Consider the following 14,108-nt stretch of genomic DNA (forward strand, 5'->3'; position numbering starts at 1 on the left):
CTTGGGGGGGAGGGGGGTAAGTTGTAAAAAACGCGCGCTTATAAAATCGCCTGTCCTGCAGTTACTATTCATAGTACAGCTTTCAATTTTTTCTCAATATTATGTACACATGACTGGCTTTCAATGTGGTCCTCTACATTTTTGCGATAAACCGCATAGTTTTTTGGTAAAAAAATAAAATATCTCGAAAAATGTATTTTTTTATTATTGACTTTTTGTTATTTCTCGAATATTCAAGTCATTAGCCGACTTAGAGGAAAAAAATCCCAATAAACGTTGTAGGCCGTCTCTTCCTGAATCCAATGATATATATAGTTTGGGGGTTTCGATCATAGATGCGGCAGTGGGAGGGGGATAAGTAGCACTGTTACACTGCGGCGCGGTCCTCCCCCATGATTAATGCGCGTAATGGTCTGTCTATCGCATCGCTCCTACTAGTCTATGCATGCAAATTATGTATTTCAGGAACGCTATCTTATGTATTTTCGGTCGCTGAACACGATTTTTCAACTCTCAAGCCTTAATAATAGATAATTCTCATCATAATATACAAATTATGGTCAAAATTACAAACTTCATCTCATTATCATTATTTATGATTACATTGTAATGATAAACCATCTTGTTAGGAATCCTATATGTGTTTCTCAGTCGATAAAAAACTGAAATCACTTTGGAATTGCGAAAGTCAAGTAATGGAGTAAGTTGAACAAATAATATAGGCTACCCCATATAGAGCACCGTGTAACAGGGGTAAAATTTTTCCTTAATATAAATTTACAGTTGAAGCACAAATAATGCCAATTACTCCCATGTGATATGACTGAATATTTGATTACAAAGGAAATACAACTCTAAAGCTGCGTTTACACCAAAGTTATTAACGAGATGTTAATAACTCAATCTTTATAGATTCTATAAGATTGAACATAACTTATCATACACATGATGGACTTATGTGTTTGCCATCATACACATATGTGTTTGTCATCATACACATGATGGACATATGTGTTTGCCAAGTTCCGTTAAATCTAATAGAATCTATAAAGAAACGCAGCTTTATCAACTGATTTATGTAACTTATACGCGAATAGATACTTTTCATCTGGCTGAGTTTGACTGATTGTCTTGGGGTGGTACTTGAATGAAAGTGGAATCGGAGATATCTTTGTTGAATTTAAAATATTTGGAGAGAATACTGTTGGAAATCTATTGAGGGGAGATCAGTATAATTAAGGTGTGAGAGCAAGCAATCAATTCAATGAAACAACTACAAGGACTCATGAACGGTTCAAATATGAGAGATTATCAAAGTATATTTGAAAGAAGTCAGGAGCTATTTGTGGAGTTTTTTTAGAATAACAATGTAAAATCAATGACTACTTGAAATTTATGACTGATTATTGTAACATAGTTTAGATGATCTTAAATTGTATTCATGCTCATAAGGAAGGACTCTGGTATTGCACATAGAAACTGTACGAGAAAAGATCCCATACTTTTTTCATTCAATCACACGAACTATGTTATGGAGTCTGTGTTATATCTAGAAAATATAAAAAAAAATACCCATAGAAGTAGAAAATAATTTCCAATAAGGAAACATTAACTCTATACAGTCAATACATTGACTCTCTGTCAAATGAAACTTTGAAAATTTAATAAATGTGACAACCGATCATGCTTTGGAGCAAACCCTCATTCGATCATCCAAAACTGAGTGATTGGAATAGCCTTCTTCAAAGGCTTTCCTAAAATGGCTGCTACTATATAAATAAATCTTCCATCAAAGATATTCTGTTCAAGTATGTTGACATCATTATGGATATCATTATGGAGATTGTGAAGAAAGTCATCGAATGAAGTAAAACAAGAATAATGAGAGATGATAATGATTTCCAGAAGCATAACCTTCTCAAGAGAACATAACATTTTTCTTCAAGACTGATGGACAACAGAATCTGCATAATGTTATCAATGGTCTGGAAGCAAGTGAAGAAGTGTGTGATTCTCTTTTGAACGTATAGAAAGAAATAGTTATTCGGTCTCCAACGATTGTTATCTGAACATAGTTGTAGCAAATTGTAAAAGTGTATTCTCACCTTTAAAAAGAAACAGAGTTCTTTCATTCTCCACGATGCAATCAAACAAAAATCCTAGTCTTAGTTAATTCTAGAACAAAAAGATCATTCTGATCTCTGTATTTTTACTATGTAGCTGTTTAAAGATAATTCAGCATTGAAGTTTTAGTGCAGCATGCATTTCTACAATAACCGCAATCTCTGTCAACATCTGATGGATATTTGAAAAAAAAACTCTTAATCTCACTTGGCCCATAAAATTGTAAGTGAAACTAGTTGTGGATTCGACTAAATCCCTAAATATCGTTGACAAATTCGCATAATGATGACATGGCTCTCCTGAATTCAACTCCTACTTCACTTTTCAAAACTTCAATACGCTGCAAGATTATGGAAACTTTGTGATGAGAAGAGTTATGAAAATTCTCAATAAAGATGGAGTGATACAGGTGGACATAGCTTTTCATGTCTATGGTCTAAAATCAAACAAAGGTAGTGAACATATTAGAAGCAGCAGAGTAAAAGAATCACTCCAATAATATGCTCTTCAAACCATCGAGACTTGATTTCAAAATCTGTGGCAGAGATTTATTAATGTGACATGCAAGAATCTATAAAGGAATAATCCATACGTTAGCTACGTGCAGGAATATATACATTCATTCATTTGTGGATAAAATTACAAATCATATAAATATCTTTGGGAAAGAATAACAGGCATGGCCCAAAACTATTCGAATCCCAAATTTTGATACTGAATAAATTGTTACCATTTCAAAACTGTCTGAACGGGAATACCATAATGGATGAATCAATCAAAAGTTAGTGAAATATCATTATAAAAATACTGTTAGAAATAATATGGATGAATATTTAAATTTTCTTTTCATTTTGATTTGACACATATCTATTATTATATTGGATATAATTTCTCAAAAGTTCACGACAAACTGAAGATTCACGAAAGATTAACATTTTCATACTAAACATAATCATTATGATAATGAATGAATGATGAATTCCATTTCCACCATGAATAACTAAGAAATTCCACAAATATTTCTTGGAAATTAACTGACCACTATATCAAGTAAGTGTGGCCAGTGTGCAATTAATAATATAATTTAGCCTGCAGCGCATCACAATAAATTAATTTGAGATAAAAACAATAGAACATAAAAACATATAAATATTATGATTATTCTATCCTAATATATTTCTTGAAACCCAAGTTTCATTTATTTCAAACAGTCTTTCCTAGTTACTTTCCTAAACATTTCTTAGTTTCCTTGCAGAATGAGATAAAGTTTGAAATTTTGACCATAATTAGTATATTATGATGAGAATTATTAATTAGTGAGACTTGAGAGTTGAAAAATCGTGTTCAGCGACCGAAAATACATAGAATAGCGTTCCTGAATACATAATTTGCATGCATAGACTAGTAGGAGCGATGCGATAGACAGGCCATTACGCGCATTAATCATGGGGGAGGACCGAGCCGCAGCGTAACAGTGCTATATATCCCCCTCCCACTGCCGCATCTATGATCGTAACCCCCAAACTATATATATCATTGGATTCAGGAAGAAACGGCCTACAACGTTTATTGGGAGCTTTTTCCTCTAAGTCGGCTAATGACTTGAATATTCGAGAAATAACAAAAAGTCAATAATAAAAAAATACATTTTTCGAGATATTTTATTTTTTTACCGAAAAACTATGCGGTTTATCGCAAAAATGTAGAGGACCACATTGAAAGCCAGTTATGTGTACATAATATTGAGAAAAAATTGAAAGCTGTACTATGAATAGCAACAGCAGGACAGGCGATTTTATAAGCGCGCGTTTTTTACAACTTACCCCCCTCCCCCCAAGCTGTCCACCACCCTGGGACGTGACGACTTCGAGTTTCATATACACTAAAGACCCCCTAACAATAATCCGAAGTCAAATTCTCTGCCTCTCTCATGTATGCTCAATGTAAGCCAGCGCCTGGACTAATAGACTATTAAGGCATGATTCTAGACATTTCAAAATATCTTAGAATATTGAAATTTTATTATTAGTAAATATTATTCAACTAGGTACCGGATTTTATTTATTCATAGTGAAAATTTCCATTCTCAATTGACTTTTTTAATATAGTTTCAATATTCAAAGTTTTTTCCTAGTGTTCATTCGGCCGTTTCTGTTATAGTTTTAATTAAAAACTAATTCCAGTCAACTCTTCGCTAGTAAAATATTTTTGGCTTATCTTTATTTCGGACAAAACATATTCGGCCAAATTGGAGGGGTCAATCAATCATTCAGAATTTCACAACTTCCTGATAAGTTCCACGGTCTCAAGCCCAAGACTGTGCCAATTCTTAGGCTGGCCACACACCGATTAGGTGACAAGACTAGTCACGTTTAGTCACAATACTTCACATTGCTGCTTATGACGCAACACACACTGATTAGTCATTGCAATTAAACATGACTCCATAAGCAACTATGTGAAGTGTTGTGACTAAACGTGACTAGTCTTGTCTTGACTAATCGGTGTGTGACCAGCCTTATTTATAAATGTAGCCAAAGAAAATGAGTAAATAAATGTATTTCCAAATGTAGCTAGGCTATGAGTCACTTACATTTTTGAATTACAGTCAAATTTACAATTCAAAACAAAAAAATACAGATTTTGAATTTAGAAAAATTTTTTAAATTAATTGAACCATTCACAAACAATTAAAAAACAATTAACTCATTGGTTAATTAAGAATCTATATGCACATTTCAAATTAATAAGTTGAGTACCTAGTTCAGACGCGATGATGCGTCAAACATAATTTACTATTCCTTACGTGTATAAGCCAGTTCCTTACTTTATTATAGTATTATAGATAACTGAAGAAGACATAAAACTTGAAAACCTCACAGAATCAAATTGATTTTTTTCAATACATCAATAAATTTTAGTATCGATTAGATCCTCCTCAATTTGAATCAGGTAGCCTTTTGTTTCCCCAATTCCAAACAAAATACCTAAAATATTCGTTTCACTCCGAATTTGGGTCTGATAGTATTATTATTACTGAAGAATATAAATTATTACTTATTTTATTGAGATCTATTCATGTTTTTCTTATGAAATTATGTATTTGATGGAATCCAAGTTCAATTGAAATAGAAACAAATTCCTTCAAAAAATACCTAAAATATTCGTTTCACTACGAATTTGTGTCTGATAGTAAATTATAACTGAAGAATATAAATTATTACTTATTTTATTAAGATCTATTCATGTTTTTCTTATGAAATTCAATGATACAGCATGAAGCCTATGTCAATTTCATTTTTACTGGTAGGCAAAATTTTACATTATAAAAATGTATCTGATGAAATCCAAGTTCAATTGAAATGAAACAAATTCCTTCAAAAAATCATTTATAATAATACGTTTTACAATGTATCAGGCCAAATATTGTAGCCCACTGTTAATTAAGGTATGTACCCTATACATGCATAATCGTCGTCGTCTTCCTACAAGGATTAGGCAATTTGCCTGTTCCGACTTCAAACTCACATCCATCTTTTACGGATGGATGCATAATAAACATAAATGGATACATGCATAATAAAATTTATAAAAATAACATATTGAAATCACGCTTATCTAACTACTTGTTACAATTGAAAAATTTAGAAATGTGAGTGATAAAATTAAAAATAAACATAGTCCACATGGTTAGATAGCCGAGGTTGGATAATTGTGATGCTATAATTATAATGGCATTTCCTGCAATATTTTAAATCTATATTTTGTTCTTTGTCATTTCCTTATTCCTCTACTAACTATTGTCTCATTTTCAGCTTTTCATGACCATTGAAGAATGATAATAAAAATTTCCTCAATTCAATTTAACTGAAATCGTATTGACTTCTATCTAAATTCGGGTCTTTCTCGATAATAATTTCTTTCTGAGTACCGGTACCTACTGTTCATGTTCTAAGTTCAATAGAAACAAAACCTTTAAATACAAAAGCTGTAAATATCAATAACTTACTGGAAAATAATGTAATAATGATGATTACAAAATATCAGTTTATGAAAAGATAGTAGAAAAGTGGAACTATAGCAAGCCTACTACATATGAATAATGACAATCCATGAGACAATACTAAACTATAGCTATACTGATCTATAGCAAGCCTACTACATATGAATAATGACAATCCATGAGACAATACTAAACTATAGCTATACTGAACTATAGCAAGCCTACTACATATGAATAATGACAATCCATGAGACAATACTAAACTGTAGCTATACTGAACTACAGCAAGCCTACTACATATGAATAATGACAATCCATGAGACAATACTAAACTATAGCTATACTGAACTATAGCAAGCCTACTACATATGAATATGACAATCCATGAGACAATACTAAACTATAGCTATACTGAACTATAGCAAGCCTACTACATATGAATAATGACAATCCATGAGACAATACTAAACTATAGCTATACTGAACTATAGCAAGCCTACTACATATGAATAATGACAATCCATGAGACAATACTAAACTATAGCTATACTGAACTATAGCAAGCCTACTACATATGAATAATGACAATCCATGAGACAATACTAAAGATTTTTGGAAATATTAACTACCTTTTAGAAATTTATTAATTAACTTGATTGCAAAATTTTACATTGAATAATTTTTCGATGAAATCCAAGTTCAATCGTAATGAAAACAACTTCCTTCAAAAAATAATCTATAATAATACTTTTCGAGAAAAAAATTGAGAACAAAAAAAAAATTGGAAATTTCGGGATTCGAACTGAGTATCATCTTTCACTTCAAAGCCAAGTGCTTTACCAATACGCCACGACTGAGGTTGTGTAACAACGTTATAACGTACATCGCATTATCCTTACTCCTACTTGAACAGTTTGTGTCCTATCTTTTCAGTGATATTAACTTACTCATCAGTTTTAGGAGATTTACGGAATGATGATTTCCAGGGCTTACGACTGTTTTCTATTACCTTTGTAATATTACATTTTTCTCGATTAAAATCGAATCTTCAATTCGAGATCTATAAAACTTGATAGTAAATATCAGAGTAATCAATATGCGGACAACTTTTAACTGAGAATTTATCGTAAATAATTGTGTTGCACATTCCATGGTATCACCGAAACAGAGTCAACAGAATTAACAGATCATTATAAATATAGAGGATATATAAATTTAAAATAACAGTTTCGAAATAAAGTTTTATTGAGAACAAATATAAAATGTAAATTCTAAACTAGTAATTTATAATTTTTTGGAATTTAATATCAATGACGTGTTCATAACGTCGTCACTGGTTTGAGGTGTGGCTTTGCTCTGTACTTGTTAGCTTCTCTCTAAAAAAATGGTGGCTGGCTATGGAAAAGTGTTTTGTGCTCTCTGAATATTTTTCTGTTTAATTGAAATTTATAATGTTTTAATTTGAGATTTGAACAGTTTTATGGTGTTCTAAGTTTGTATAATTTGATTTGTGTGTCTACAAGCCTATAGCCATTGTTTTCAACTATATAAATGGATAAGTATTTTAGCTTGTAATGATGCTAGATGTTTAAGTGTGTAAGGTATTGTTTTGTGGATTTGTGTTGTATATTGCCAAAATTCTTATGAAGATTATAAGTTGATTTGCTCTGAAAACTGGATTTCTTATTTATAAGCAATAGATCCATTCATAATTTATCAAGAATCTACCATTTTGGAGCCGATAACTTCCTTTAGGTTAATAGGTGAGAAATGCTATCCAACCTATTTAGGATAAATTGGTAGCACGGCACCTTCATTGCAATGTTTGTTAAATACATGAGCCGTACCTACTTTAAAATATTATGTGAATCACTATATGATGTCATCTATCAGCTTTCCTTGTAAAGAATCATCAATGCTCCCCATCCGTCCAATGCTGACAGATTTAAGTAAATCTGGCTTTAGCTATTGCCTACACTACAATCATTATATTATCTACTAGCTGGCCCGGCAAACTTCGTAACGCCAAACAGTTAATGCATCTCATGACAAACTTTAGCTGGATGCACACCTGAGGAGGCGCGATGCGGCATTTTGCATCCAGGTGCTTCTTGCTTATTTGTTTGAATGGAACAACTCACACACACTGATTCGGACATGGCGTGGAACAGTGTGATAAAGCAATCTCCATAAGATCAACACTTTGTATCACCAAGCCGCGCCTCCTCAGGTGTGCTTAGTCTTCGCTTAATATGATGCACTATATTTTTATGAAAATTATCCATCAATCAGTATTTTATATCTCAATATGGACTTCCTATGTGCTAGTTGTACAGCATTTTGTATTTTTAGATATAGTTGAATGCACCTTGCTGGGGAATTGAATGGTATATCTCCTTGCTGCTGATTTTCCCGTGCATATTCTAAATTTACAGCATTCCGAGTTTCACGACCCAAGTTTGGACGTCGTTCGCACCGTGGCATTATTTCATTTTATTTATTCATAGACAATAGATACAATGCAGGTAAAAACAACAGGCATTCACCCAAAACTGCTTTAAACCTTAATTTGGAATACACGGTCTAGAGGTTATGTAAAATAATAACTTAATTCACACACTATTTTAAGTCCAAAAATTTTGGATTTATCAGATTGATTAATTTCAAAATACAGATCCAAACCATAATCTTCCTTCACAATCACAAAAAATATTAAAAATTTCACTTAAATCCTCAAATTATACTCATGCTAAAATAATTATTATTAGAATTAAAATTTTGTGAATCAGTAAAAAGAAAGAAAATAGAAAAACAGGTCTACCGACGGCTGTTGGATGACGCGATGATTATAACAGCTGATTTTTATTTCTGTGTGAGGCCAGCTCACAAATCTTCTCCCATAAGGATTACATGTAAACTTTGAAGGACCGTAGGAAAGAGTCCTGAAGTCGGATTATAAATTTGATAGGCCATAAACCTGGTCCTAAACATAACGAACATTACTAAAAAAATCATCAAATTCGGTGCATACATAAAAAAGTTATTGAACGTCAAAATTTGAGGCTCGATTTTTATTTATATAGATAATAGTACGTTTCGAGAGAATAAATTGAGAACAAAAAAATTGAAACTTCTTCGGGACTCGACCCTAGTATCTTTCGCTTTGAAGCCGAACTCTTTACCCTTACGCCACAAGTGCTATTGGAATGGATTGTCTTGTAACATCCTTATAGCCTCCATCACATTATCCTTTCTCTTACTGGAACAGTTTGTGTCATCCCGTAGCCTACCTAGCCTATCTTTTCAGTGATAAAATGAAAATAAATGTGGCATATTTCATTTAAAAAAGATTTAATTCGTTTCTGTCTGATGATTCATAACGATATCCATTAATTTTTGCATCTATTTATAAAGTGATACAAATAAATTGCAGAAAATGCCGGCAATATTCAAATATGCTGTTAAATTTTGGACTGCGATTGATTTCACCCCCAAAATAGCTAGAAAATGATTATTTATAGCACTTTGTTCAAAATAATCCGACACGTATTATTTAAAATGTTTGTTTAAAAAGCTGAATAATATAGCTCTTCAATTGGGTTCAACAAATTTTCGTTTCTGATACACGGATTTCAGTAGGCTACATACGGTACCGTACCAGTACCTAACGTTCATCATACTTGAAAACATCTCTTATGTAAGGATAAAGTTGTCAATATTTCACCGATTTAGGAATTTGTCAGCGAAAAATATAGTATGTTGGCTATATTACTATATTGATTTCATTTAAAATCAAAACTCTTAGGCCTACATAATTTAACTCACCGCTCGTACCGGCGGCGGTAGTGTTGTATGGTAGATGATTTTTAGTGTTTAATATCGTATTTAAAGATGACAAAAACAGCTTTTCGGAAATTTGAAATACTGAGAATCAATAAAATGTTGATATTCAAAACTTAACAACTCACAATAATATAATATCACAATCGCTATAAGCTGCCAGCATTTGTATCAAAACTCCAGTATCAAAACATGAGCTTTCTGTATCGAAACACATATTGCAACACATTGTTACCAGCGTATCAATTTCTCTATGAGCTTCCTTTATACAAACACATCTACAACAATGTAGGTATGCCGTATGATGTTCCATGAATCAAATTTAAACATTAATTCTGAAAAATCTAGAAAGAAAATTGAAATTTGGGCTTCGAGGTGCACGATTTTGATATTTTTAGAATCTATGTTCAAAATTTGGAGATCTAAATCATTCCCGTTTTTCCGGTATGCAATCCACAAGTTGACATGTTTTGATGCGAACACACGAACACACGAACAAACACAAGCCTACTCTCTCTTATTATATAGACAATGATATTGTATCTATCAATGTATAAATAAATGAATAAAATAGAATTATCATTGAACGATTGTCGTTGCAGAATACACGAGCGGCTCAATGATGTGGCTGCTTTTCTGGGGCTCGATGTGCGGAGTCACGTTCTCCATGATCATGTACTACGGCCATGAGTTCGTGGATGCGCCACGCCTCTCTGCCATCTACAAGTCGTACAGATCACGCTCCTCTCTGGACGGTGTGGCCCGGTGAGCTTAGCTACACCATCATCCGTGGCCCGGTGAGCTTAGCTACACCATCATCCGTGGCCCGGTGAGCTTAGCTACACCATCATCGCATTCACAACGCTGCAAACAACAAATATATTTTTGGCCATGGTTTAAACATTTGAGCTGTTAATTTGTATATTATGCTATTTTTATTACTATCATTTGTATATTTACTTACTTTTAAATTATACATATATATTATACATGAAATTCCATGTCTAAATATGCTTCAATATACAGTGTGGAGTAGTGAAACCACACTATAAGTAACACAAAACACAAAGAAAAACTCGTTGTTTCAATCTCAATAACACATAAAATCTATATTTTAAGGTGAATTTTAAAAATAAATTTGCTCCGGAGAAGCAGGAGACTTGACGAGTAGCTACTGTTTACACAACGTGGAATGAAACTAGAACTGCTATTCACGCTCATTTCACTTTTATAAGGACTTGAATACATGTATTCTCTGTACGTACTGAATTCCTCTCAAATCCCTCCCTCATACTCGTACTTACTGTACCTTTAAAACGACTTGTGTATTTTTGTGTGAAACAGTAATAACCTTCTCCAGAGCATTTTTAAATATACAGAAACCCCAAATCAAAATCATAAAAACTTGAATCATCGTTTTCATTACTCAATCATCAATTAATGTTAATACCAAACCCTTGTTCCTCATTAATTCAAAACTTCATGGATTCAACATGTTAATCGTTTATAGCTGGAATATTTGTATCTATATTTTTTAGGTAGCAGCCCTACCTAGTTAAGTTTTGGTTCAGGGTATGATTCCTGGCCTCTACCTTTTCTTGAAACCTTTACGCTTATCATCTAGAATTCCACAAATGAGGACATCTTTGTAATACTGTTTTCCTAATACTGAAACGTTTTCCTAGCTGATAAGCTATAGTATATTTTCGTGATTTGAATATTGCAGCTTATTCTAAAGTCAAATTGGTAATTGATTTCTTATCGAGAAACTTGAAAATTTATTTTTTAAAGTAGAATGTAATAACATCAGGTGAATGACATTGTCGATAATCTTCAATAAATGTGTGCTTATAGGTATGTGACAGGACAATTCCATATTGACTCATTTGATATCTACACGTATATTTCGGATTAATCCCAACAACCTCTTGAAATCAACAATAGCTAAAAGTATTGTTAATAACACTTTTAATGTATGTGTTGTGGAGCTTCTGTATTCATCCCTAAGCATCAGTCAGAGTATATGTTCGATTATCAAGAATGATACAATTCGAAATCTTTTCTCTCCGTAGCCATCTATTTATAAATTAATAGCCTCATTAATAATGTATTTCAAAAATAATTACTGTCTGAACATGTATGTGGGCTGCTTGGTACTCTGTTAACCACAAATCCAACTGGATTTCATTATCGTTGTAATATTTATCGGGCATTATATACTAAGAGAAAATTCCATGCAGATGCAGCCACGTAATCTTCAAATTATTTTGACTCATCGGCTAAACATAGGTGTCATATTTCAACAGAGATTGTATTACGAGACACTCTAATGTTCTAATCGAATACTTCACTAACATTAGTATTTTTTTATCTGCTTCAAATTTCTTGAGTATCAATGGGTATGGCTTGAAACTAAGCAATGTTTAAAACTTGTATCGATCCAACTTCATATATATCGATCTGTAATTAACTTAATCATCTTGTATCAATCTGTGATTAAATTAATGTACATTAATACAATTTTAGTGGTGACTGCTTTTCCTGTGCTAATCAATCTCCCAACATATCCTCTAAACAAAATTTATCCACTTTTGCAATCAATGAATCTATATTATAAAGGGAGGAATTGACTTATACATGTAAGGAATAGGAAATACACTAGTGACCCCCAGGGTTGGAGAACTCGCTCAAGAACTGTTGTATCGTAATCTTTGAAACCCGCATCATGGAAACAGCTGAATATTTCTCTAACAAGAATAATTTGACAGTAGGTTTTATTGGGGATCCTATTTGAAATGAAAAATTACTCTGTCGCTTTAACATCTTTGACCCTTATATGAATCCAAATTCATTTTTTGAAATGAGAAAGTGGTCATGTAATACATGATTTCGATACATAGTTCCAAGAGATAATAAATGGCGAATACCGCACATTGATATCTCAACCCGTATCAGTTTGTTGGTGTAAAAGTTGTAAATTATGTTGTATATTAACCAGCTGAAATCATGTGTCAGCGCATGAAGATCTGTCTGTGTGGTACCTTCTAAATAGCCTCACCTCGTTATGAATGAATGGAGCAATTAATGTTGTAATTGCACGCAATGAATTCTTCAGCTGACTAAATGATTAATCAAAGCTAATTTTTTCTTATGCACTTTCAATGCTGTCTGTTATAATCCTGAAAAAGGACGAAGGAGTGAGGATCCTGTAAAAAGGTTCGAAGAATACGTGTTCAACATTTGAAGCTAATTGATCAATTCTTTCTAATATTATTGTAGAACATAGAAACAGACGGACAACGACTTTGGTCTTCAGTAAGTCAGAAGTTAGAACTCGCTAACGCTCGTTCAACAAATAATTTTTATTTAATAATTGAAGTTAATTTGTCAATTTGTGATTTAAAATTTACGGAACAATAAAAGGCCCATCCAAACAGACCTTTCTCCAAATTATTCCGTAGCGTAATTGATAGCACGCGTGGCTCATTAATCAGAGTTCGAGACTCAACTCATATTTTTAGAATTTTCAACTTTGATGAAAATTATCCATGTGATCTTGACTAAATAATTAATCTATTTTCTTATGTTTCCTGGACATTAGGAGATTGCATTTTACAACACAAAATGTTCACAAGTAAATGTTATCCAGAAGTAATTCAAGTAATTTTAAATTTAAATCACAACTTGAGGTATGTGTGACGAGTTAGGAGGGATGGATGTTTCACATAGGGTGAAATCATCTTCAAATCAACTAGAAATATATAGTATTCTCTATTTCAAGGTAATAGAGCGGTCAATAACTTAATTTAATAGTTCAATAAACAAGTAGGATCTCAAACAATACAAAATGTGTCTTTGTCCTGGTTGCACAAAAGCTTAGATTTAAACCATGATTAGATGCCACGAGAACCAATCAGAAAATACCTCTTTTCAAAAGCCTTCTAAGATTGGTTCTCGTGACATTTTATTTAATCATGATTAAAATGTAACAGGCTTTTGTGGAATCGAGCCTTATCTATTACAAAATGTCGCCATAAAAATTATATTAATAAATGCATTACGAAATTGTTTTTTATCAATGCAATTTACTGGTTTGTGCATCATACTAGGACGAACAACCGGATTATATTGCGTCCTTATA

General features: G+C 32.5%; 1 protein-coding gene across 1 annotated transcript in view; it reads left to right on the forward strand.

Annotated features, from left to right (window-relative positions):
• LOC111059094 (phosphatidylinositol-3-phosphatase SAC1) overlaps nucleotides 1-12,487 on the forward strand; it is a 33,365-nt gene extending 20,878 nt beyond the window's left edge. Inside the window, exon 11 of the mRNA XM_039431907.1 lies at nucleotides 10,570-12,487. Coding sequence (XP_039287841.1) covers nucleotides 10,570-10,736 — 167 coding nt within the window. The 3' untranslated portion in view covers nucleotides 10,737-12,487. The remainder of the gene's footprint in view (nucleotides 1-10,569) is intronic.
• The last annotated feature ends 1,621 nt before the right edge of the window (nucleotides 12,488-14,108 follow it).

The sequence above is a fragment of the Nilaparvata lugens genome, chromosome 7 (assembly GCF_014356525.2).
Source record: "Nilaparvata lugens isolate BPH chromosome 7, ASM1435652v1, whole genome shotgun sequence".
NCBI classification, from domain to species: Eukaryota; Metazoa; Arthropoda; class Insecta; order Hemiptera; family Delphacidae; genus Nilaparvata; species Nilaparvata lugens.